The sequence below is a fragment of the Eptesicus fuscus genome, chromosome 13, assembly GCF_027574615.1.
Source record: "Eptesicus fuscus isolate TK198812 chromosome 13, DD_ASM_mEF_20220401, whole genome shotgun sequence".
NCBI classification, from domain to species: Eukaryota; Metazoa; Chordata; class Mammalia; order Chiroptera; family Vespertilionidae; genus Eptesicus; species Eptesicus fuscus.
Window position 1 is genome coordinate 37,180,661 of NC_072485.1, and position 26,565 is coordinate 37,207,225.

The 26,565-nt window shown below is 52.2% G+C and overlaps 1 protein-coding gene across 1 annotated transcript; it reads right to left on the minus strand.

Annotated features, from left to right (window-relative positions):
- On the minus strand, window positions 1–23,974 carry USP35 (ubiquitin specific peptidase 35). Its single transcript, XM_054724970.1, has 10 exons — window positions 23,284–23,974; window positions 22,083–22,215; window positions 20,427–20,556; window positions 19,912–20,013; window positions 18,221–18,379; window positions 13,024–13,217; window positions 4,723–4,816; window positions 3,773–3,879; window positions 2,069–3,323; window positions 1–1,130 (listed from the first exon to the last, which is right to left on the minus strand). Exons 1-10 carry the CDS (start codon window positions 23,954–23,956, stop codon window positions 963–965), a joined length of 3,015 nt encoding a protein of 1,004 aa, XP_054580945.1. The 5' UTR covers window positions 23,957–23,974; the 3' UTR covers window positions 1–962.
- Between the last annotated feature and the right edge of the window lie 2,591 nt (window positions 23,975–26,565).

Genomic DNA, 26,565 nt, shown 5'->3' on the forward strand with positions numbered 1-26,565 from the left:
ACCTACTTTATTCCTGTTTGAGACCCTGGGTCTCTGCTCTCCATGGAGAAGGGGTACAGCCGTGTCAGGGCACATGAGGTCAGTATCTCCTCCCCGCCAGTCCCTCCCGCCAGCCCCCAGGCCAGGGCTCTCTCTATCGGCCACGGAGCAGGAGCTGAGCCAGCCAGCTTTCCTGCACAGACAGTGGCTCCATGAGAAACAGACAAGATTGTAGTGCATAAGGATTCTCCGTCTCACCCAGAGGGGATGCCCACCGTGGCATCTCAGGCACTGAGGCAGGCTAGGGAGGGGGAGGGCTTCCCACTGTGGGGGCTGTCCTCACGCGACATGGCTGCGTGGTCAGGGGCAGACGGCCTCTGATCCTTAGCCAGGCTGCTTCCCACCTCCCCTCGCTCGGGAAAGCGCAGGCCGCACAGGCACCCACACGTTACCGGTGAACCTCTCAGAGAGCCGGGCAGTCCGAGGGGGGACACAGCCCCGCTCGGTGCCAGGGCCTGGCTCCTGCTCTGCTCTCTATACTGTCGAACAACAGGCCCGTCTACAAAGAGCCAGAAGGTCCAGGCTACCTGAAGGCAAACACGGGCGCTGTGAGGTTCGGCCCTGTCGGGGGTCTGCAGGGGACAAGGCCAGAGTGTCCATCTAAGGTGCTTCAGTTGGCCAGGACACTCGGTAAAATCCTAATGGGGTCGAGCCCAATGTCGGGGCCCGAGGCCAAGTTTAAGGGGCTTGGGTCTCCTCTCCATCTCAGTCCCTGTGTCCCTCGGGCTGAGGACCCGTGTCCCAGCAGCTCCCTCTCCACCTTCCTAGCCCTCAGAAGGCCTGCCTTTAGGACTGGACCTGCCTCCACAGCTCCCCTCAGGCCCTCCTGACAGAGGCCCTCGGCCCTGGGCCTCCCAGAGGAAAGGGGTCAAGGCCTCCCCTGAGGCTGGCGCCCCCACAGGCAGGAACAGGGGAGGCTCCCGTTAGAAGACCAGTCTGTGGAAGTCACCACCACTGCCACCTGCAGGGCTGCAGCCCCCAGGAGAGCCTTCATCCTCATCCTTGTCTTCGTCAAAGCCCCTCCCCCAGCACGGGGACCCGGGGAGTGCAGAGATGTAGGCCGCCCTGCTCCGTGCCTCCTTCTCCTGCTCCTGGAACACAGAGGAAAGGGGGAAGGAAGCTTAAAATTCAGGCTCAGAAGCAAGTCCTCCTTCACTCCCTGCCCATGGCCCCCCAGGCACAGAGGAGCCACACTTCTGCCCTAGAGGCGGTCAGCTCCGTGGGCAGACAGGAGGAGGGACCCATCCTCCCGTCTATACCTAGGCTTCCAACTCATTCTTCCTGCTCCCAACAAAACCCAGCCCTTGGAGGAAAGGAACTCATCCAGACTAACTAGACTGGCAGCCGCTAAGGGCTTGATGCGGCACCAGGAGGCAGGAGGCCCAGGGACTTCAGGGGTCACATCACACACACACAGGGACCCCTCCGAGGGCTTTCTAGCACCATTGTCCAGCTCACTGCCGCAGGCACTGGGCACGGACTCTCCTGTGTCTGAGCTCCGCCTCCTGCTGAACGGAGGCCGGCCTCACTGGGCAGCCCGGTGGAAATGTACAAGCGGCCCGGTGCCCCACCCGGGTGCCACCTTCCCCACAGACACTCAGACTCCAGGTGCTGCTGTCCGGAGGCCCCCGGTGGCCACTGCAGTTGTTAGTGGCCACCCCCCTCTCATTGTCAGAGCCCTGGTGTTCCGTTGCCAAGTATTCTGACACCAGCCTGGACATCAAAGAGTAGACAGAGGCGGCTCCGTGGGTAGGGAGGCCCCTGGGTGCCAGGAGGCACTCTGTCCGCTCACAGAGCCCACACTGCTCCATCGGCACTTACAAACCTGAATAAATGCCTGGTGGTACTCAGTGTCTGTCCCCCTGAAGTGAGGGGTTGTATCTGTCTGTCCCCTGTCTGTCCCAGCACTAAGTGGAGGATGGAGGACAAATGGAGGAAGGGAGAGGCTCAGATGAGCAGTGACCCTGGGCCGGGTGGTGGTGGGAAGCCCTCCACCAGGAGCTCAGAGCTCGGGTGGGGCCCTGCTCACCTGCAGGAACAGGATGTTGTCCCTGGAAATGGCTTCCATCAGGTCCTTGTGGAGGGCGGGTTCTGTCCGGACTCTGGGGGAGCCTGGTTCCGCCTCGGGGCCCTCCCCAGGCCGCTGCCGGTAAAAGAGCACATAGGCCGTGTCCTTGGGGAAGAAGGAGGTGACGTTGCTGACAGACTCGAAGGAGGAGAAGGACACCCGGGTGTCGTTGAACAGATACCACTGGTGCTCGGGCTCGGGCCTGTCGGCCGCTCCCAGGGAAGGGGCCGGCCGGGCGCCGCCCTCGCGGGCGTAGCAGTAGTAGTGACCACTCTCCGAGGACACCCCGGAGTGCACCACGACGCTGCACAGGTCGTAGGCCTGGGCCCGGCCCCCGGCCAGCGGCAGGCGGAGCAGCAGGGGCACGGCCACGTCTTCCAGGATCTTACGGCGCCGCATGGTGCGCAGGTCGAAGGAGAAGCGCAGCAGCGTCAGGATGAGGTAGCGCGGGCCCTGGCTCAGCTCCACCACCTTCTCGGCCTCCTGCAGCGAGGCGCACGACTCGCAGTAGTAGCGGTTCTCCTCCTTCAGCCTCTCCGGGGACAGGAAGTAGTTGACCAGGTCCAGGACAGAGCGGGAGCCCTCCCCGGAGGGGGCGGCCCTGTGGGTCCCTGGGCCCGGGCTGGCGCTGTCATTCTCCCGCTTCTCCACCTTCTTCTCCTCTCCTACCTCTTTCTCCTCCTCCTCCTCCTCCTCCTTCTCTTTAGTCCTTCCTTCCTCCTCCTCCTTTTGCACCTCCTCCTTCGGTCCTTTCTCCTGCTCTGCTTCCTCCTCTTTCTCCACCTTCTGCTCCTGGCTCTGCTCCCCAGGTCCCTGGGAGCCCAGGCCTCCCAGGTCCAGGACGGCTGGGGGGACAGCCCCTGTGACGCAGTGTTTCCTCTGCCTCTGAGGACCCGCCCTGCCTTGGACCTGGGCTGGGGAGGGTGGGGGAGACTCGGGGGCTCCCACGCCCTCCGCAGGCAGCACCACTGAGCCCGGACGGTGGCGGTGACAGCGCTCGGGTGGGGGAAAGGCCAGAGAGAGGTCGGTGAAGGCCTCCTCCCTGGAGGAGACATTGAGGCAGCGGAGACAGCATATCCGAGTCACGATCTTGCCCCCGAACATCTTCTCCACCGAGGTGGAGCGTGGGCCCGGGGGCTCCTCCGGTGGGGACAGCGAGCTGGACTGCTGGAGCTTCTGGCAGATCCTGGTCCCCGTCTTCTCTTCTTCGTGCAGCCTGGAGCAGGGAGCAGAGTGGCCACACACACACGGTCCATTCCCACTGCCCTGGCCCGATGCATGCCGTCCACCCTACTCAGCTGGCCACACATTCAGACATACGCACAGGCAGGAGTCTGCACAGGGAATATACATACATGTGCCAAATGGCACCCATGCACTCACAAGCCAGGCACGCACGCTATATATTTACTGCATACAGGCACACAAACCTGCTACATGTGTATGTGCACACCCCCCCCCAAGACCTGTGACGAACACACACGTGCACACTCAGGTGAGCACAGCACAGTGGTACACATGCACAACACTCCCAGGTCACGGTTCAGGTCAGCATCTCCCAAGCTCCCCTCACACAGCCCCAGTCCCCAAGCACACTTCTCGGACCCTTCCTAAGCGCAATGCAGCATGGAGGGGCGGGCTCCCCCAGGCCTAGCCCCCGCTTACCGATCCAGCAGGTACTTCAGGTACTCTGAGCAGTCCTGCTGGGCGCCGGGGCTGAACCAGGGTGTCCAGGATGCAGAGAGGAAGTTCTCTGGGGAAATGGCAGGCCGCTAGGACCAAGGTAGGGAAAGGCAGGGTCAGGAGCAGCAGGCTGCTCACCAACCTGCTCCACAGCATGCTGGGGACTCTGTTCCCCCACTTCCCGGGCTCCTCACTGAAGGCCTCCCCTCCTAGTCCATCCCCGACCCTTTCCCTCCCACTAAGTCCACACAGCCTGGAGCAGGGCGTCAGCTACACAGATATGAGCAATCCTCGAGGCATCTGCTCTTCCCTGGGACTCCTCAGACTTCCTCTCCAGGCCCCTTTTCGCTGCCATTTCCCCTGCCCAGCACACCTGTCACAAGCTTAGCTGGAGTCCCAGTCTCAGATGCACCTGCTCCATGAGCCCTCTGTCCAAGTACTGCCCCTGCTGTCTGCAGGTTCATCTCCCCCGCCCACCCCCAGCCCCAGCCCCACCCCCACCATGAGCTCCCAGAGGGAGGGACTGTTGCTTGCTCATCTCCCTACCCCCACACAGGCCTTGCATAACGCCTGGTCCATGAGGGAAAGAGACAGTGGACAAAATAAATATGGTCCTCAGGGTCCCTGGCAATGTGAGCGCTCAAACGGGGCAGCAGATGAACACACAACCCCTGAGCATCGGGCGGAATCGCGGACGGGAGAATGCGCTGCTGGCACCCAGCACAGAGCAGGCCTGAAGGAGGCACCTCCGCTCCGGCCAGGTGAGGGCGTGAGTCAGCATCAGGGGCTTTGGCCGTGAACACAGGCCAGCCGGGCTGGGGCTCCTACACCAGGAAGTGGGGGCTCATAGCCAGATACAGGCAGGTCTTGGGGAAGGGAGGGGTGTCAGACGCAGCCTCCTCTCCACCACGCCCCAGCTCCCCTGCCCTCACCTGGCTGTGCTCCAGGAAGGCGAAGAGCCACTGCAGCTTGGTCATCAAGGGCTGTGAGTTGTTCTCAGTCAAACGGAGCACACAGTGTCTGAAGCTTCCAAACAAAGCGGGAGCACCCGGGTAAGCCGAGGGGCCTATCCTCGCCCATCCCGCAGGCGACCCAGAGCCCGCCCCGCCCCCTGTCCCCAGCTTAAAGGCAGAAGAGACACTTGCAGCCCAAGTCTGGGCCGGGGGCAGGGGAGGAGGAGCAGGTGAACAACTCGGGTTGGACAATGAGGTGACCCCTGATGTCCCTTCTGAAAGCCCATGGCGCCAAGACTCGGAGATTCGAATGTCCTCCATCCTATGGTCCCAGGCTCTGCGGCACACTCCAGGGTCCATGCCAGTATCCTCGCCAGCCACTCACACCCTTGTCCTGCTTGCCTGGGAAATGGTGTTCACACCCCCTGAGAGCAGCAGACCTTGCTCCAGCCTCAGCCCTCCAAGTCCGCTCTCAAAGCCCCTTGCCAGGGCCCCTGCCGCTGCCCCTCAGACCACTCCTGCCGTTAAGTGAGGGGGGCAGGGGCAGCATGAGGAGCATGCTGAGAGAAGAGGACTCTGCAAGGGCACACAGGCTCCAGGAGACGGGTCTGATCCTATGGGGGCCGGGAAGGAGAGCCTCTAACACCCCTATTCCCTAGACCAGTGGGAGGCCCCGGCCCAGCCTTGCTCCTGTCCTCAAGCAGCTCTGGGCAGACAGACAGGCACCTCTCCCATCTGAGCCCACTGTGCAGATGAGCAGTCCCACCCCCTGTGCCTCTCAACAGCAGGGTAGCCTCCCTCAACGGCTGCGGACCATCAAAAGTGGGGGAGCTGGGTGCCTGTCTGCTCCGGCACCAGGCCTTTCAGAAGCCTCCGCTGAGCCGGAGGCTTCTGAAAGGCCTGGTGCACCAGCGGACAGGCACCCAGCTCCACCGCGAAAAGCATGTAGGGGACCCTACACGTGCATGATTCAATCATGCTCTGGGCCTCTAGTCCTATATAATAAAGAATGAATATGCAAATTGACCATCACTCCGCTGCAAAGATGGCGGAGCCCACAGCAGAGGCAGGGTTTCCGTAACACAAGATGGCTGCACCCACAGTGGAGGCCGAGTTCCGGTAATGAGCCTTAATGAGCAATCAGCAGGGACCTGAGGCTGCCCCCCCCACCCCGCTCCTGTGGGGCTTGACAGGGGACCTCAGGCCATGCTCCCCACCCTAGCGCCAGGCCAGGGCACCTCAGGCCGCGCCCCCCACCCAGCAGGGCTTGACAGGGGACCTCAGGCCATGATCCCCGCCCAGTGGGGCTGATGGGGGACCTCAGGCCGCGGCCCCTGCCCCGGCGCCAGGCCGGAGACCTCAGGCCATGCCCCCCGCCCGGCGGGACTTGACGGGAGACCTCAGGCCGCGCCCCCTGCCCTGGCACCAGGCCAAAGGACTTGAGGCCACTCCTCCCGCCCTGGTGCCAGGCCAGGGGACCTAAGGCCGCGCCCCCCACCCCACGGGGCTTGACGGGAGCTCAAGGTGAGCCCCCTGCCCCAGAGCTGGGCTGGGGGACCTCAGGCTGCTCCCCCCACCCTGGCGCCAGGCCGGGGGACCTCAGGCCATGCCCCCCACCTGGCGGGGCTTGACAGGGGACCTGAGGCTGCACCCCCCCCTCCCAGTGCCGGGCCAGGGGAGCTGAGCCTACACCCCCCCCCCCTGCCCGGCGGGGCTTGACAGGGGACCTCAAGGCTCTCCCCCTGCCCTGGCCCAGGCTGGGGGACCTCAGGCCACGCGTCCTACCCTGGTGCCAGGCCAGGGGACCTGAAGCTGCACCCCCCGCCTGGTGGGGCTTGACAAGGATGGGACCGGCCAGGTCTGGATATAGCCCAATGGGGGTGGGGCCGGCCAGGTCTGGGTCTCGCGCGATTTTAAGGTGCATGTGGGTGGGCGGGAACATGACTCTGGGTCCCATGGTGCACCCCAGACTCTGACAGGAGGAAGATTTTCATATACATTTTACTAATTTTCTTTCATCTCTCACACTTCTATTATAGAGAAAAGGCAAATAGCAATATTAAAATATTTCCTCTAATTAATCCCCTTTTAATGTGCATGAATTTCGTACACTGGACCACTATTTTTTTAATAAATGAGAATAGTTTAAGGGAACTCTGGGAACTTATTGAATGTAACAACATTCACAAAATAGGGGCACCAGCAAAGGAGAGAACAAAGAAAACTTGAACACAAGTCCAGGAAGTATAGAGTCCCAAACAAGATGAACCCAAAGAGGCCCCATCAAGACACATCATAATTAAAATGCCAAGGGTTAAAGACAAAGAGAGAATCTTAAAAGTAGTGAGAGAAAAGCAGTTAATTACCTACAAGGGAGCACCTATATGAATGTTAGCTGATTTCTCAACAGAAACTTTGCAGGCCAGAAGGGAATGGCAAGAAATATTCAGAGTGATGAAAAGCAAGGATCTACAAACAAGATTCCTCTATTCAACAAGGCTATCATTTAAAACTGAAGAATAAATAAAGAGCTTCCCAGACAAGAAAAAACTTAAAGGAGTTCATCACCACCAAACAAATATTACAAGAAATAATAAAGGGACTTTTTTTAAAAGGAAAAAAAAAAAAGGATCAGAAGTATAAATAATAAAATGGCAGTAACTATATACCTACCAATATTACTTTAAATGTAATGGACTAAATGTGCCAATCAAAAGACATAGGGTGGCTAAATGGATAAAAATATAATATGCTGCCTACAAGAGACCCCCTTCAGATCAAAAGACACACACATCCTGAAAGTAAAGGGAGAGAAAAATATTTCATGCAAATGGAAAGAAAAAAAATTGGGTAGCCATACTAACATCAGACAAAATAGACTTTAAAATAAAGGCTACAATGAAAAACAAAGAATATTTCAAAATCATAAGGGATTAATCCAACCAGAAGATATAACCCTTGTAAACATTTATGCACCCAATGTAGAAGCACATAAGTATATAAAGCAGGCGTCCTCAAACTACGGCCCACGGGCCACATGCGGGTGTTTTTGCTGTTTTGTTTTTTTACTTCAAAATTAAGATATGTACAGTGTGCATAGGAATTTGTTCATAGTTTTTTTTTAAACTATAGTCCGGCCCTCCACCGGTCTGAGGGACAGTGAACTGGCCCCCTGTTTAAAAAGTTTGAGGACCCCTGATATAAAGCAATACATTAAAAAGATTATACACCATGATCAAGTGGGAATTATTCCTGGAATGAAAGGTTGGTTCAATATCCACAAATCAATTAATGTGATATACCACAAACAAAATGAAGGATAAAAACCATATGATCCTATTAGGTACAGAAAAAGCATTTCACAAAATCCAGCACCCATTTATGATAAAAACTCATGGCAAAGTGGGAATAGAGGAAGCATACCTCAACATAATAACAGCCATATATGACAAACCCACATCTAACATCAACAGGAAAAAAACTCAACAGGGAAAAACTAAAAGCATTTTAAGATCAGGAACAAGAAAAGGATGTCTTCTGCGGGCCTAAGCCACAGTCGGACATCCTTAGTGCTGCAGAGGAGGCGGGAGAGCCTCCTGCCACCCACTGCTGCATTCGCAGCCATCAGCCTGGCTGTGGCTGAGCACAGCTTCCCCTGTGGAAGCGCACTGACCACCAGGGGGCAGCTCCTGCGTTGAGCATCTGTCCCCCTGTGGTCAGTATGCATCATATCAACTGGTAGTTCTGCTGTTAGGGTCAATTTGCATATTATATAGGATGACATACTACTATATAGAGAACCCTAAAGCTCCACACACAAAAAAATATTAAAACTATTAGAACTGACACATGAATTCAGTAACGTAGCAGGATACAAAATTAATATTCAGAAATCTGGTGCAATTTTATACACCAATGACAAACTACCAGAAAGAAATTAAGAAATAATCCCACCCTAGCCAGTTTGGCTCAGTGGATAGAGCATCGGCCTGAGGACTGAAGGGCCCCAGGTTCGATTCTGGCCAAGGGCACATGCCTGGGTTGTGGGCTTGATTCCCAGTAGGGGCGTGTGCAGGAGGCAGCCGATCAATGATTCTCTCTCATCATTGATGTTTCTATCTCTCTATCCCTCTCCCTTTGTCTCTGAAATGAATAAAAATATATTTTTTTAAAAAAAAAGAAATAATCCCATTTACAATTGCATCAAAAAATAAACTAAACAGGGGGGTGAGGGCATGAGTGGGGGGGATAGGGGGTTGTGGGGGGCTAAAGACACATATGTAATAACTTAATCAATAAAGAAATTTTTAAAAATAAAAAATAAATTAAATAAATAAATAAATAAAATACCTAGGAATCAATTTACCAAGGAGGTAAAAGACCTACACTTGGAAACTATAAGACACTGAAGAAAGAAACTGAAGAAGATACAATTAAATGGGAGGATATACTGTGCTCATGGATAGAAAAAAATTAACATTTTTAAAATATCCATACTACCCAAAGCAAATCACAGATTCAAGGAAATCCCTATCAAAATTCAAGTGGCATTTCTCACAGAAATAAAAATAGTGATCCTGAAATTTGTATGGAATCACAAAGACCCTGAAGAACCAATGAAACTTGAGAAAGAAGAACAAAGCTGGAGGCATTATGCTTCCTGATTTTAAACTATATTACATAGTTATAGTAATTAAAACAGTATGGTAGTAGCATAAAAACATACACACAAATCAATGAAACAGAATAGTGTCCAGAAATAAACCCATTCATATCTGTTCAATTAATATGCAACAAAAGAGCCAGAATATTCAATGGGGAAAGGACATTCTTTTCAATAAATGGTGTTGGAAAAACTAGACAGCTATATGCAAAAGAAACTGGACCATTATCTTACACCATATACAAATATCAACTCAAAACGGATTAAGAATTGAATGTAAGACTTGAAAATATTTAATTCCTATATGAAAACATAGGCTCTAAGCTCCTTGGCATTGGTCCTGGCGATGATGTTTTTGGATCTGACACCAAAAGCAAAGGCAACGAAAGCAAAACAAACAATTAGAGCTACATTAAACTAAAATGTTTCTGCACATCAACGAAATGAAAATGCAACCTATGAATGAGAGAAAACATTTGCCACATCACATATCTGATAAGGGGTTAGTTAAAAGCCAAAATATATAGAGAACCTATACAACTCAAGAGCAAAAACATAATTGATTAAAAAATATGCAGGGGATCTGAACAGACATTTTTCCAAAGAAGACATACATATGGCCAACAGGGACATGTACAGGTGCTCTATATCATCAGGGAAATGCAAATAAAAACCACAATGAGATATCACCTCATACTTACTAGAATGGCTATTATCAAAAAGACAAGAAATGTACTGGTGAGGATGTGGATAAAAGGGAACCTCTGTGCACTGTTGGTGGGAATGTAATTAGTGCAGCCACCATGGAAAACAGTATGGATGTTCCTCAAGAAATTAAAAACAGAACTACTATATGTTCCAGCAATTCCACTTCTGAGTTTTTATCCAAAGAAAACAAAAACACTAACTTGAAAAAATATATACACCCCAAGTTCATTGTAGCAGTATTGATAATAGCCAAGATATGGAAACAACCTAAGTGTCCACTGAGAGATGAATGGATAAAGAAAAATGTGAGATATGTACACACACACACACACACACACACACACACACACACACACACACACACACAGGGTGTCCCAAAAAAATGTATACACACTTTTAGCAGCTGATAGCTTAATTTTGAAAATGGAATGTATTTTAATAAACACTGACTTTATAATTATTCAAAGTGTGTGTATACATTTTTTGGGGGGACAACCTATGTAATGGAATATTATTCAGCCATGAAAAAGAAGAAAATTCTGTCATTTGTGACAACTGAATGAACCTGGAGGGCATTATGTTAAGTGAAATAAATCAGACAGAAAAAGACAAATACTTTGAAAAAGACAAATCAAGTTTATATGTGGAATCTCAAAACACAAACACACACACACACACACACTCATAGATTCAGAGAACAAACTGTTGGTTGTAGAGGGGAATAGTGGTGAGTGGGAAAATTAGGTGAAGGGGGTCCAAAGGTACAAACTTCCAATTATAAAATAAATAAGTCCTGGGAATGTAACACAGAGCATGGTGACTATAGTTAATGATACTGCATTGTATATTTGAAAGCTGCTAAGAGTAAATCTTAAAAGTTTTCATCACAAGAAAAAAATTTGTAACTACGTGTGGTGATAGAGGTTAACTAGGCTTATTGTGGTGATCATTTAGTAAAATATACATATCCAATCATGTTGTACATCTGAAATTAATATATTAATATCAATTATCCTATATAATGAAAGGCTAATATGCAAATTGACCGAATGGCGAAACGACCGGTCGCTATGACACACATTGACCACCAAGGGGCAGACGCTCAATGCAGGAGCTGCCCCTGGTGGTCAGTTTGCTCCCACAGGGGGAGTGCCACTCAGCCAGAAGCTGGGCTCATGGCTAGTGAGCACAGTGGCGGTGTCAGGAGCCTCTCCCACTTCTGCTGCAGGCGGGCAGTAAGGAGTGAGGGGCCCTGGACTGTGAGAGCCCTGGACTGCAAGAGGGATGTCTGACTAAGTGGCAGGCAGACATCCCGAAAGGGGTCCCGGACTGCGAGAGGGCGCAGGCCAAGCTGAGGGACCTCCCCAGTGCATGAATGCCATGCACCAGGGCTCTAGTATCTTAATAAACAATAATAAGTAAAAGCAACTTCTTTCAATAGTAAAAAGAAAAACACTCTCCACAGAGTAAAAAGGCAACTTTTCAAATCATGTAACTGGTAAGGTATTAATATCTAGAATATACAAAGAACTCCAAAACTCAACAAAAATAAATAAACAACCCAACTCAAAAATGGGCAATGGACTTGAATAGACATTTCTCTAAAGAAAATATACAAATGGCCTGTAAATAAATGAAAAGATGTTCAACAGAATTCATCATTAGGGAAATGCAAATAAAAACTACAATGATACCACCTCACCATATGATGGCTATTATCAAAAATAAACAAACAAACAGAAAACAAGTGATGGCAAGGATGTGGAGAAACTGGAACCCTGTGCACTGATGGTGAGAAGGTAAAATGATGTGGCCACAGTTGAAAACAGTATAGAGGTTCCTCAAAAAAGTTAATATGCTTACTTTATGACCCAGCAATTCCACTTCTGGGTATATAATCAAAAGAATCAAAATCAGGGTCTCAAAAAAAAAAATCAGGGTCTCGAAGAAATATTTGTACACCCAGGTTCATAGCATCATATTCACAACAGCTAAGCCATGGAAGCAACTCTAGTGTGCATTGACCAATGATCAGATTACCGAAATGTGGCTTATACATACAACAGAATATTATTCATCCTTTAAAAGGCAAGAAATTCTGCAATATGGAAGTACCTTGAAGACATCTGCTAAGCGAAATAACCCAATCACAAAAAGACAAATTCTGTATGATTCCACTTATATGAGATACTTAGAATAGAGACAAAAATCAGTGACAGAAAATATAATGATGGCTGGGGGAGGGGAAAATAGAAATATGGAAAGTTATTGTTTAATAGGTATGGAGTTTCAGATTTACAAAATGAACAGTTATGGGGATGAATGGTGGTGATGGTTGCACAACAATGTGAATGCCTTTATACCACTGAATTTAAAAAAGTCTACGATGGTAAATTTTATGTTATGTGCATTTTAACACACACAACAAAAAAAGGAAATTGGAGGGGGGACAAAGAGATCTATTTCTGTGGCTGAAACTCTGAGTAATTTTAAGTAAGCCGTAATTTAGATAGGTAGCCACTGGTAATAAAGATTTTATTTGAGTAAAGGGTGGTGGAGAGGGCGTCTAATAAGACACAATCTACCCATGGAATCTAGGAGAAGTCAGTGGTGCCCACCAACCCAGAGCAGAACCCCTTCCCACTGCAGCCCCATCCCTGGAGCCCCACCTCCAGTTCCCACCTAGTCTCGACCTAAGGCTTTGGCAGTGGCCTGGAGACCTCTGGGCCCCTCACCTGTCCTCCATGTATCCACAGTCCTCAACCAATTATGACAAAAAAGAAAAACAGGACTCACCTCCTCCAACCCCCATCCTTATCCTCATCCTCATCCTCATCCTCATCCTCACACGCCCAGGAGAACAAATGAGAGAAGCAGGAACAGACAGGGAATTCAAAAGCAGCACCTACTCAGAAGCCATGAACAAGGCCTGAAGGATGCTATTCACGTAGCATGTGTTGCCCAGATTGATTAAACCAATCTTGCCCGTGTCTGACTTGGCCATGAGCCGAGGGTAGAAGCCAGCCAGCTCGCTCTTCTGCGAGGTCCAGGCATCCTGCCCCAGCAGCTGCTTGATGCGGTCCTCGTTGGGAACATGGAGGTCCTGAGGAGGGAACAAGGCGGCAGGAGAGTGGGCACCAGGGTCAGCTCTAAAAATATCACCTCCTCTGGGAAGCCTCGGACTACAGCCTACCCCACACCCACCCAAGCATACGGCCCCATATACAGTATGGTCTAGAGATGTGTATGAACAGCCTCCTGCTTTCAAACTTATTCTAGGGTCTCACCTTGACATAGAGGCTTTCTACGTGATCTTTCATGTCACAGCTGCCTTAAGAAGGTGGTAAAATCCCCATTTAATAGATGAGAAAACGACTCAGATAAAGAATTTTTCAGGAAGCCCTAACTGGTTTGGCTCAGTGGTTAAGGTGTCGACCTGCATACTGAAGGGTCTCGGGTTCGATTCCAGTCAAGGGCATGTACCTCTGTTGCAGGCTTGATCCCCGGCACCAGTCGGGGCGCATGCAGGAGGCAACCAATCAATGTATCTCTCTCACATTGATGTTTCTCTCTGTCTCTCCCCCTCCCTTCCACTCTCTCTAAAAATCTATGGAAAAAAAGATCATGTGAGGATTAACAAAAATAAACAAAACAAGAGTTTTCCAGGGATATGCAAGAAGTAAGTGAAAAATCTGTACGTTCTTAGAAGAGCCCAGGGTATGGCAGACTCTGAGCAATGACAACACGGGCCCACAGGCCAGATCCCGCCTTGTCAAAATCTCAATCCTTGTCCTGCTCTTGTCCTCACTAGCTGTCTGGCCGTTGGTGAGCCTCTCTCAGTCCGTTTCCTCGCCTGTCAAGCGAGGTTACTCCTACCTGGTGTGCGTCTGGCACTCTAGACTCTCACAGTGCTCACACAGTGATGCTCCTGCCTCACCGTCCACTTTTAGGTTTGCAGAGTCCTCTTTTCTGGATTAAGTCATCGCCCTGGACCTTGATCCTATAGTCAGGACGGCGGGAGGATCCCGGGGGTCTGAGATGGGTCCTTGGTCACAGACAAGATATTAGCAAGCTTTCCCACTCATTACCCTTTTTCATATTAAACAGCTGCATCTAAAAGAACGCTACCAAGCACTGGTTCTAATAATGATGTATTTTAAAGAAAAACACCTAAGCAAAATATAGAGTTACTTAGGAGATAAAAGCAGCATTCATTATAGTTCCTCTAGCCCTGCTCTTATTTCCAGACCCTGAGCACAGTCCCTAGATACAGGGCCCCAGAGCTCCAAACCAGCTTAGCACCGAAAGCACGTGGCTCTGAAGCGTGCATCCTGTGGCCACTGCAGCAGGTTGGGCTCAAGCACTTGTTCAACACTCCTGCTCAGTCATTTGTCAGGATCACTTATCAGGTCATTTATCAGATTAGTCAGTCATCTCTCATAGATGATTTTAAAAATGTAGGAGCTGCTAGAGGTGAAATAAGAAGATATGGGCCCAGTTTGGTCTCTCTTAGTCCATTCTTTTTTCTTCCTATTATCCCCTTTCCAATCCCCACTCCACACACAACACAAATAAATAGGAACAAAAAAGCAGGTAGTCAGGACCCCATGCATGCTCACACGTGCACACAGAAGATGCAAAAACAGCCACACAAGAAAACAAAACATCCAATGCCATTTCCCCAAAGATGGTAACGTTGTCCTCTGAGGAAAGTAAAACAAGAACTTCCAAATACTGGTAACTCTCAAGCTCCTAATGTTCCCAGAAATTTACATATGACAGCTCCCTTAGCAAGGACCACATCTCCCGGAGAAACTGCCATGAGCTAATACAACTGTCTGTGTCAGAGAACTTTTCAGAATTTATCTATAAAGGAGCCTAGATAGAAAGAAAGTTGTACTCATAGAACACATTTGAAAGAATCTTATAAACAATAATATCCTGCAGATTTGGTTGGTACCAACTGGCTTGTACCAGGGGCTATTCAAAGCCATCCTACCTAATAAAATTGTAATATGTAAATTACCATCACTCCACTACGCCCACGATTGGGCCAGAGGGAGGCGCAGGGGGCGGGACTCAGGGTGGCCGGGGTAGCCGATTGGGCCGGCAGGACGCTGAACCATGGCTGTGCTGCGGAACAGAAGGGGCCTCTGCAGCAGCGAGCTCACGTCCCGCCGTGGACCATCAAAAGCGGGGGAGCTGGGTGCCTGTCTGCTCCGGCACCAGTGGACAGGCACCCAGCTCCCCCGCGATCGAAAGTGAAAGCATGTAGGGGACCCATGATTCAATCATGCACTGGGCCTCTAGTCATCATATAAAAGTAGCACATCTTCCTGGAGCTACATTCTCTAATATTCAAGGAAAACCTGTGTTTGTGTCAAAACAAATCCTAATATATAAAAACCCTGGGTCCTAACGACCAGTAACATCCAAGGCTCAACCAACCGGAAGTCAGTCCTTCAGTCAGCACGGGGTTGCCATGGCAGATGCGGTGCCCCAGCACTGACTGCTGAGGGGGCTGCGAATCAGGGCCAGAGAGAGGCCTGAAGAGAGAAGCAGGGACTGATCCATTGCCTTTGTGGCAGCTTTTGATCAGCATTTGCCTCTCTCTTTCTCTCCCAGTCTGGCCAGCAGCCGTGCCTCCATTTCTCTCCAGGCCTCCACCGGGGCTGCTGATCAGCCCCACCTTTCTGATCAGGCCCCATTGATAGGCCCAGAGATGCTGACTGGCATAGGAACCGACCAATCAGAACCAAATGTGGGTGCTGTGAAGAACCAATGGTTGCCTAGGAGGCGGAGCTTCTGATGCTGACTGGCATAGACACCAACCAATCAGAACCAAATGTGGGTGCTGTGGGGAGCCAATGGCTGCCTAGGAGGTGGAGCTTTTGACGCTGACTGGCATAGAAACCAAACAATCAGAACCAAATCTGAGTGCTGTGGGGAGCCAATGGCTACCTAGGAGGAGGAGCTTTTGACGCTGACTGGCAGAGAAACCGACCAATCAGAACTAAATCTGGGTGCTGTGGGAAGCCAATGGCTACCTAGGAGGAGGAGCTTTTGACGCTGACTGGCATAGAAACCGACCAATCAGAACCAAATCTGAGTGATGTGGGGAGCCGATGGCTGCCTAGGAGGCAGAGCTTTTGACGCTGACTAGCATAGAAACTGTGAACGAAAGGAGCCACATGCCAACCTGACAAGCTCAGGGGAGGCCTGCGTGGCAGTCTTGCAAACTCAGAGACCTGAAATAACCACAAAGGATGGTCTGAAAATTAAATATTTAACTACAAACAGGTTATAGTGGGTAGTCATGTCCTAGTCCGATATCTTCCCTGACAAAGATCAACTTAGATCTTCTTTACTGAGCCCATTTGCCTTTTTGCCTCTAAGATAACATATCTGTGAGATGTCTGGGTAACTTGTAACTTCCTTCTTTTGCTGGAGCCCCTGGGGCACAACCAAATGTGGTGGGCGCCAGGACAGATACTTCAAATTCCTTCATTATCATGTTAATTGTTCCTGTACCCACCTAAGTATGTGTCCATCATTTTACTTTTTATCCAATCCCAGGGGTTTCCCACCGGTTGACTTTATCCCACCTCCTTAATCCATCACCAATGAGTTTCATGTAGCCGACCTATGTCCCTCCTTTGATGGCAATGTATAAATACAGATGTAACCCACCATTTCTTCGGAGCATTATCTCAATTCATTGAGGTTCTGCTTCCCGGCATATGTCGACATTTTGGCTCAAATAAACTCACTAAAATTCTTTACAGGTTTCAATGGTTTTTTTTCGTTAACAAAACCAACCAATCAGAACCAAATTGGCCAGCAGAGGAGGGCAGTTGGGGGCAAGATCAGGCAAGCAGGGGAGGGCAGTTGGGGGCATATCAGGATGGCAGGGGAGAGCCGTTGGGGGCAAGATCAGGCCAGCAGGGGAGGGCAGTTGGGGGCATATCAGGCTGGCAGGGGAGAGCCGTTGGAGGCAAGATCAGGCCAGCAGGGGAGGGCAGTTAGGGGTAATCACGCAGGCAGGCAAAGGCAGTTGGGGGCAACCAGGCCGGCAGGGGCGGGCAGTTAGGGGTGATCAGGCAGGCAGGCAAAGGCAGTTAGGGGAAATCAGGCAGGCAGGCAGGTGAGCAGTTAGGAGCCAGCGATCCCAGATTGCAAGAGGGATGTCCGACTGCCAGTCCCCAATTGATACCCAATTGTCCCCAATTGTTGTATGTATAAGGGGTCCCCAATTGGAGAGGGTGCAGGCTGGGCTGAGGGAACCCTCCCTCCATGCATGAATTTCATGCACTGGGCCTCTAGTGTAATTATCAAATACATACTTGAATCTTTAAAGTAAAATAGATTTTAGAGAGACTCTGAGCTTGCGTCAGGCTGCCTGGAGTGAGTCCCTGCCCCTGACGTCAGCCCAGCTCTTCCTCTGACTGGAGGCCTTTCCATCCTCTGGCTTCTCCCTGCTCCTGGCTGACCCTCAGAGGTTTTCATAAGCTGCTTAGATCAGAGCTACTTTTATAGAAGTTTGTCACACGACCCCCCAGGCACTGACTCATGGCTATGTCCCCAGTTCCTAGTTTGTGTGGGGTACAGAGTAGGGTATCAATAAAGTCATGTGAACAATTGTAAACAATACCTGCTCTGGAGTGCTCATGGTCTGGTGGGGGAGACAGACAGTGACAATGTGTGACAGAGCGATGTCCAGGGCTGTGGGGGCCCAGAGAGACCCTGACCCGACCTGGTGGGGCTAACCTCAGGAAGGTATTGAGAGTTATCAGGGAGGGCTTCCTGAGAGAGATGAATACTTAAGCAAAGCCTTAAAGGATATGTAGGAGCTATTCAGGAAGAACAAAGAAGGGTTTACAGTTAGAGAGAAGGGCATATGAATAGGCTCAGAGCAATCCTGAAAGAAGATGACCCATCTGGGGGCTCAACGTGCCTGAAGCACAAATGGGCCGGGGGAGGTGATGGGAGACAGCCAGGAACCAATCGATGGGGGCTGTCACCAACCTGCAGTATGGCCCTGAGCAAGGCACAAAGTGATACTCTTGTCAAAGTGGAGTGCGGGAGCAGTGGGGGATTGTCACTCACCTTGATGGCCTCCATGACGGGCTCATATAGGTCCGGGAAGCCCGGGAACCGGAACACCATGCAGTGGACCAGCTCTGCCAGCTGCTCCAGGCAGCTGGTCCCCGAGTTGGAGTCCTCCTTGAGCAGAGAGGCCACCATGGGGGGGATGTGAGGAAGGAGCTGTGAGAGCAGAGGGGGGTCAGGCTCAGCACCAGTTTACCCACCTGAGACAGGATGCTGCTCACTGCTGATCACACCCACCTGACCACTGTCCCCCTTACCACACATGGGGCTCTGAGCTCTGCACATAGGTGACCCCCCCTTACAAGATCGGTGGATACCCTACCTCAGTCTCTTCAGCCATAAAATGGGATCAATAATCCCCTCCTCACAGTTGAGGGGAAGCCTGAGCCCAAGCCCTGGCTGTTAAGCCTCAGCCAACTGACCTGACCGAAGGCCTGAGTGACCATGGCTTCTCTGCCCACCCAGGGGTGGTGCTGGGGCTGCCGTGTGGACAGCGTGTGGACAGCCTGACAGAGCCTGAGCGGCCACCTTGGGACAAACACCATCATTCTTTCACCAAACACTCTTGTCAAGCACTTCGTCCTCACAGTGATTTTATGTGGCAGTGATTACTGTCCCCACTTTCTAGATGACTAAGTTCAAGTCAGAGAGGTTATACAATTGCCGGGGACTTCACTGGGGGTTACGGAAGAAGCTGATGTCTGGATCAGGTCTGTCTGAATCCCAAGCCCATTTCTCCCTTCTGTGCTACAGAGTGTTAACTTTCCAAACCATGGAGGTGCTACACCAGAATGTCCTAGAGGTGGACAGAGTCAGGCCACGAACTGGGAGCAGGGGAGCCCAGGAAAGGGATGGAAAGAAACCAACATCTGTCAAGTCCCTAGAATGTGGCAGGCTCTTGGCAAATGTCACCTCATCTAACCCTCTTCCACCATCCTGGGGGTCACCTCTGTTCAGGCTGTGAGAGGTAAGTGCCTGACCCGAGGTCACATCTGGCAAAGAGCAGAGCTGGGACTCAACCCCATGCACCCAACCCTGGTTCTGCTTCTCCCATTGCAGCAAATGGGGACCATCCGAATCTACGGCCCCAGCTGCAGGTCCACAGGAGGAGGCAGGGGAAGGCCGCCCCCGGGCCACAGGCTGTCCTTCCCAAGGAAGGGCCCGGAAGCCAGCAGAAAGGGCCCTGAGCTGGAGGCCAGGCCACCTGGGTGCTGGCAGGCAACAGGGTACAGAAAGGGCACTGGGTCAGGAGTCAGACCCACTGGGCTAGGATCTGCCCTGCACTGCTCACCAGCTGTGTCTGGGAAGGGACTTAACCTTCGTAACCTTCAGTTTCCTCAGCTGAAGAGTGGAGAAATGACAGAACCTCTTTCTTGGGGCTGTTCCAGGAGTTAAGTGAGCGCACATATGTACTGCCTTTACACTGTGACTGGCACACAGCTGTTACCCAGGAAACATCAGCTGTGACCATTCTAGGCTTGTCCCTCTCCTAGGGGCTAATGGGGAGGCCATAAAAGTCCTCTGGTCTCAGTTCCCTATCTGTAAATTGGGGTCTCAAGTCCCCTCCAGTCCTAATATCCGGGGCTTCAAAGGCTGGGGCTTCAAGCGCTGACCCCTTGACCCCCAGCAGAGACAACTGTCTGGCCTCTGGCCAGACCGATGCAGGACGCAGCGGCGATGGCCCTTACCAGGTGGAAGGCCTCGTGGGAGTGCTGGAAGGTCAGGAGCATGTACTTGAGGATGGACAAGGCGGCTCCCCGGACAATGGGGTAGAGAAGCTTGGAGAAAACCTGGAAGAGAGTCCCTTGTCAGGAGTCCCCCAGGCCTGGGACACCCCAGACCAAGTGCAGCCACAGGCCTGAGGGGGATCAGAGACCCCAAAGTTGAAGCAGCAGACCCATGCCAGAGCAAGAACAGGGAGGCACTCACGGGGTGGACAGACAGATGGTGAACTGGACAGCAAGATAGCTAGCTATCTGGTGGATGGATGGACAGACACACCAAAAGTAACGTCTACGTGCTTGAGTGAGCAGTCAGAGGAAAGGATGGGGAACCTGAGGCTCAGAGAGGGGCAGTGAATTGTCCCAGGACACAGAGGGCTTGGGTGGGAGCCCCAGTGCTCTGCCTCTCAGACCGGCGAGGCCCCTGCCAAGACACTAGCAGGAAGGGACATGAGCAGGGGCCAGGACAGGGGCCCACCAACCTTCTCAATTTTGGCGAGTGAAACCTCAATCAAGATGCTGAACTTCTTAACAGCAGCCAGGCCCTTCAGCAGTGCAATGATCCACTTGTCAATGTTCTTCCCCAAGGGCCAGGACACCCAGTCGATCATCCTGGTGAGGGGAATGACAGTGACACAGGGACCAGGGAGGCCCAAATGCCTGGGTGGTGGCGGCCGGGGAACTTGCCACAATGTCTTGAGGCCCCACAATGACTCACTCACCCTACACAGGGCAGCCCTGGGCTATGTGGGATGAACAAGCAAACGAGCCCAGGACAGGCAGCTGGCAGAGACTGGGGCTCCCAGCCCAGGACAGAGACTGGGGCAGCTAGCAGAGACTGGGGCTCCCAGCCCAGCTGGAGGGGAACCTGGCCCTCTTAGCACCCCAAACCTCACCCCCATACATGATGGGCTGCCTCTGCCTGGACCCTGGAGCCCAATGGCAGGAGGGGCACTGGCCCCAGGGCCAGAAGCTCTAGCTCCAGCGAACCATGGCTTGTGAACTGGAGCAAGTCACTTACTCTCTCAGCCTCAGTTTCGTCCTCTGTAAAATGGGGACAATGCCTACCAACAACAGGGTTGTATGGATTAAAAGAGATAATAGCAAACACTTATGTAGTATTCACTCTGCATCAGGCACTGCTCTATCTGCCTTGCACGTATCAACCCATCTAACTCCCATAACACAGTATCTGTGCACACTGAGAATAACGCTGCCACCTAGTAGGTTTCCAGGAAAATGTCACTATTACTATTTTTATAATCAGTAGCATGTACTACAGAGAGGTAGAACAATGTAAAAACAAAGTAACAGTAACTACGGAAATAACAGTTTCTAGGCACTTTATATGCATTACCTGATTTTATCTCATTTAATCCTCAAAACAATCCTATAAGATGGGTTCAGTTATTCTATGGTTTATAGATGAGGAAGCCAGAGCACAGAGAAACTGAGTAACTTGCCCACAGTCACACAGACAAGAAGCGGAAGAGCCAGGATTTGAACTTGGGCAGCCTACCTCTACCACTCACACTTTTTATCCACTAAAGACAAGGAGTCCTGGGAGACCCAGCGGAGACAGTGGACCTGTACACGAGTATGGAAAGAATGGCAGTGGGATGCAAGCCAGGTGAATGGGATCTGCAGAGCCAAAGGCCTGCAGGCAGGAGGGTAGGCGGCATTTTCTGGGCCCACTGGACAAGCAGGTGTGAAGATGTTCAAATGAGGTGAGGGATGTGCAAGAGCTCTGTGAGCTGAAAAGCACCCAACTCCCTTTATCATACTTGCCAAACTCATAAAACATTTTGTAAAAGTACTTTCACCTTCTAATATGACCCCATGGAAGCCTGACTATTTCTTATTCCATCAGCCACATCTGCTATCACAGAGGGGAAACTGAGGCTCAGAAAGTTCACTGACCTGACCAGGGCCTCACAGCTGGTACCCAGCCTGGGAGCATGATTAAGGCAGAGCCCTCTGTGTCTCCCACATCCAGCCCTGGGCCAGACACAAAGCAGAGCTCGAGAAAAGATGGATGAATGAATAAGCATGAGGGTGTGGGCCCTTAAACACTAAATCTAGCCCAGCAACCCACCCAGAAAAAAAGGGCTTCTGGGAGGCAGAGAGACCTGACCAACCTGCTGACGGCAGTCAGCATCTGAGAGTCCGTCACACTGTCGTCATTGCTGAGGTTCCGGACGACACCATCCATGAGCTCCAATGGGAGGTGCTGGACCACGCTGGCCAGGGCACAGGACGGTGGCTCCTCCTCTGGAACAGGGGGCAGGGCGGGGGCAGGGCTGGGCTTAGCAAGGCGGGTGTGCCCCTCACTTCCCCATCACCCCTTGCTCTCATGCTGCCAAGGAACGAGGCTGGGCCTCTGCAAAGAGGACATTCAAGCCGCCTCCTCGCCTCCTCAGCATCGCAGCCTCTGATTCAATCTTAACTCATTCACTCCTCAAACCGTCCCTGGCACTGCTTTGGGCCAGCCCTGTGCTAGGCACACAAAAAGCACTGGCCTCACCTGCAGGCGTACATGCCAGGTCTTTAAGAAGGGGTCACACTGGAGTTGGCAAGAGCAAGTAGGAGGCATAAACGGACTTGGGGAGAGGGAGGACATTCCATCTGGAACCACACAGACCAGGCAAGAGGTCAGAACATTTCGCTATCAAAGTTTGCTGTCCAACTGTGTACAAGGACCCAGATTCTTACACACTCAGCCTTGGTTCTTCATCCTGCCATCTATTACCTTCCTTTTCTCTAAACAGCCCTATAATTAGGGAAGGCACAGATCTTATTTCAGTCATTTACACTATAATCCAGGTTCCAGTTCTCAATGGACGGCCAAGAGTTTACATTTCAGAGTTGACACCTACAGGTTCTATTGCATCTCCAGACCGTCCCTCTGCCTGCCAGAGCACCTTGCTCCTGCTGCGGGGTGCTGCCCACCTCTCCCAGATCTGGCTCAAAAGTCACCCCTTCCAGGAAACCCACCTGGCCCAAAGGGCATCATGTCCTTCTTCCTATTGTCTCGCTCAGCCCCTAGGTCCTCCTCCTGGCCAGATTAACCTGGGTTCCATCTTTTCCCACACCAGGCAGGCTGCTCCTCGCACGCCAGCACCCACCACAGGATAGGCCTCCCAGCAGGTGCTTCGCATAGGCCTGCTAACTAAACACGGGAACATCGCTCTCCCACCTGTGCGTCCGCCCGTGGCACACACATACCGCACCGCACCTGGGCACCCCAAGCAGAAGAATGTGCACGAATGGGCACACACTCGGGACCTTGGCACACACGAGCTCCCTCCTGCCCCAACCCCAGCCCAAGCGCACACCCACCTGTGCCAGAGATGACTGCGAACAGCTCCTTGAGGCAAGGCAGGATGGCGGCGGGCTGCGCGCGCCACAGCTGCGCCAGGAGCCCGCTCACCTGCTGAGCCTGCTCCAGGAACTCCACGGCGCCCTCCTCGCCCTCGGCCGGGCAGCGGAAGCGGCCGAGGCAGCGCACCAGCTGCTGGCAGAAGAGCAGGCGGTGCGGGCCTTCGGGCAGGCAGTGCGGGTGCCGCGCCAGCAGCCGGGCCACCTGCGCGCAGGCCGCGGGCCCCGGGCGCTCGCACACGGTGCGCAGCACCTCGCGCCGGAGCAGCGCGAACACCTCTTCGGCCGCGGGCCCCTCGGGCAGCAGCTGCAGGCCCAGCTGCACGCAGGCGAGCGCGCGGGGGCCCGGCGGGCCGGCGCCACCCTGCAGCAGGCGCAGCACGCGGCGCGCGCTGAAGAACTCGGCGAACACCTCGGGGTGGTGGCGGCCGGCGACGTGCAGCAGCTGGCAGCCCACGCGGCGCGGCAGCTCGTCGGCGCCGTCCACGTAGAGGCGCGCGCCCAGCGCCAACAGCGCCAGGCACTGCTCTCGATCCAGGGGCTGCCGCGCCGCTTCCAACACGCGCCGCACCAGCCCTTGTTTCACGCTGGCCGGGTACGAGGACATCACCACGGCCTCGAGGATCTTGTCCATGGCGGCCGCGCTGCGGGGGACAGGGAGCAGGTCACACTCCGTCGGACTGGAAGGTGTCTTGATGAAGTAAAGCACAATCCTGGCATATAATAAGCCCCAGTGAGTTGTAGTTACTGCTGATGAGCATCTTTTATCTCACAAAGGTAACACCTGAGCCCTCCCCTTCTTCCCACCCCTTTGCCCTTCTCTCCCAGGCCTCCCTAGCGACCTCATCCACTATTTGGGACAAGTAGGAGCTAGATCTAGAAGCCGCCGTTGGGGATCTTGGCCAGTCATGTCCTGTGGGAAGAGATGAGATGGGGCGCGGGCGCACACATTCTACCTCCGGGGAGGGAGGGCCAACAAGGCTTCCCGAGATCCCCTGCACGCTTTACTCGGTCCCCAATCAACTTCTTGCTCTTTCTCAAATGATCTGCACCTTTGAGAGACTCCACTTCTGTGTTTGCTGTGCGTTTTGCCTCAAACGACCTATTTCCCAAGATCTCCACTACCACCGCACACTCACTCACACAACCAAGCCAATTTCTGTTTTCCTTCACAGCCCACCGCAAACACCCTGTCCTCAGTGAGAATAGCCCTGGATCTCCAGGCGTGAATGCATCGCTCACCCTCCATTCCACCTGTGGCCTCTTCCCCCATTACAGCTGGGATCACATACTATAGTGCTGGGGTGTATGGGTCCAAATCCCTCCAGGGAAACCAAGTCTAGTCTCTGTACTCCAGGACCGCGCACTCAGGGGCCTGCTTGCCTCCCTAGCCTGGGTCCACACTAGCTCCTCCCTTGGGTCACTGTGCTCTCCCTCCCCTCCTTGCTCGGCTCCCCTGCCGGCCTCAGCTCAAACTCACTTCCTTGAGGAGGCCTGGCCTTCCCACGGTTCATTTCGGAGCACCCCATCCTCCTTTACAGCACTTAACGTTGCTTACTTGAATGGAGTCCGCCTCCTCCGCTATACTATGTGCTATAGTGGAGGAGTAGGCTTCGCTTCACTGCACTTCACAGACGGAGGCTGCTTCGCTTTACTGCACTTGCGTTTTTTATAAATTGAAGGCAAGAGTCTCCGCTAGCAAAAAAGATTATGACTTGCTTTATTGCAATGGTCTGAAAACAAACCCACACCATCTCGAAGGTATGCCTGTCGATTCCGGAGGGCAGGAAGCATGGCCGTGTTTGTTCACCACGGTATCCCCAGCACCTGGCCCAGTGCCTGGCACACAGGAGGCATTTGTTGAGTGAGCGAATGTGGAATACAGCGTGAGTTACTGCTACCTTATTCCTGAGCCATAATAGCCTTCCCTCTGCCCTTCCCATCCATGTGGGCTATTTCCTGGACGCCTTCATCCCACTGCCCCACTTTCACTCCTGATTTTCGAACTGGTTCACACGGGTACAGTTTGCTCTCATAACATCCAACTTTCAGCGCCGAGAAGGCAGGGCCGATTCTGTGCTTCTTTATATAATCCCACTCTAGGCAGGAGCTGACATAAGGTTCAGCACACAGTAGGTGTTTCACTAAACTTATGGGCTCAGTAAAAACCACTCTATCCTTCAGGCGGAGAGATGGTGGGAAGACAGAAATTTCCTAGAGGAGGTGCAGAAACTTTTATTCAGAGGCACAGATATTGTGGAATTCTGACTATGTGCCAGGCCCTGTGGAGACACTCTCTTCTCTGTCCTAGCTCTTGGCCAAGACCAAACCTCCATTGCTGTGTGTATTACAATGCAGTGGGCCCGTGTATTTAGATCTCTGTCTCTCTCAACAGACTATGAACTCCACAGGGAGGCGACTGGGGCTTAATTCTCAGTGGCTGGCATCTCCCATGCCAGTCACTGCAGTCTGAGTGCCTCTGAAGAGATATTGTGGGTATATCCTAGGTACAGATCAGTGGTTCCCCAGCACTGGCCTGGCTGCCTCAGAGTCATCTGGGATGCATTCTGCTTACCGTTCGGGTTATTTATGCTCCCTGAGCCTGTTTACACCTGCAGGGTTGTCGTGAAGACAAATATAAAGGCCTTACGATGCTGCTAGGCACAAGGAAGTGCTCAGAAAATGTCAGTCCCCTTCACTTCAGAAGCAAAGTCATTGCCCTTAGGAGCGTCCGGTCTGATGGTAGAGGCAGAGGTGTTGGCAAAGAGTGCCAAGGCAAGGCACAATCTCAAAAGGCCTTTGAAGGCATCTTTAAAAACTGGTCTCCCTTCAACCCTGGGCCTCTATTTCCTAGGCAGTGGCTGTGACCAACCTCCTTTAAAGACCATCCCCCTAAGCCCCTTCCCCTGCCCTCCAGGTTAGTGGGCAGAATGTAATATGCTTTCAACCCAGGATTCCAGGTAATTCAGGTACAGACATACGCGTTTTATTGCACTTTGCTTCATTGCACTTCACGGATGTTGTGTATTTTACAAATTGAAGGCAAGACCCTCCACCAGCAAAAATATTACAACTCGATTTATTGCAATACTGGCTTTATTGCAGTGGTCTAGAACAGAACCTGCAATACCTCCAAGGTATGTCTGTACTCAGGCAGCCAAGGAGAAACCCCAATCGATCAGATATTGACATCACGTGTGGAGGAAGAGGACCTGAGGCAGGCAGAAATGGAGTTCTGGGGCG

Bases quoted from the DNA above. Each gene is read 5' to 3' on its own strand.
- USP35 (XM_054724970.1), bottom strand. From the start codon at position 23,956: ATGGACAAGATCCTCGAGGCCGTGGTGATGTCCTCGTACCCGGCCAGC. The intron at 22,216-23,283 runs GTGGGTGTGCGC...CCCCTGTTCCAG, and splicing joins CGCAGTCATCTCTGGCACAG to AGGAGGAGCCACCGTCCTGT. The intron at 3,324-3,772 runs GTAAGCGGGGGC...TCCCTGCTCCAG, and splicing joins CTGAAGTACCTGCTGGATCG to GCTGCACGAAGAAGAGAAGA.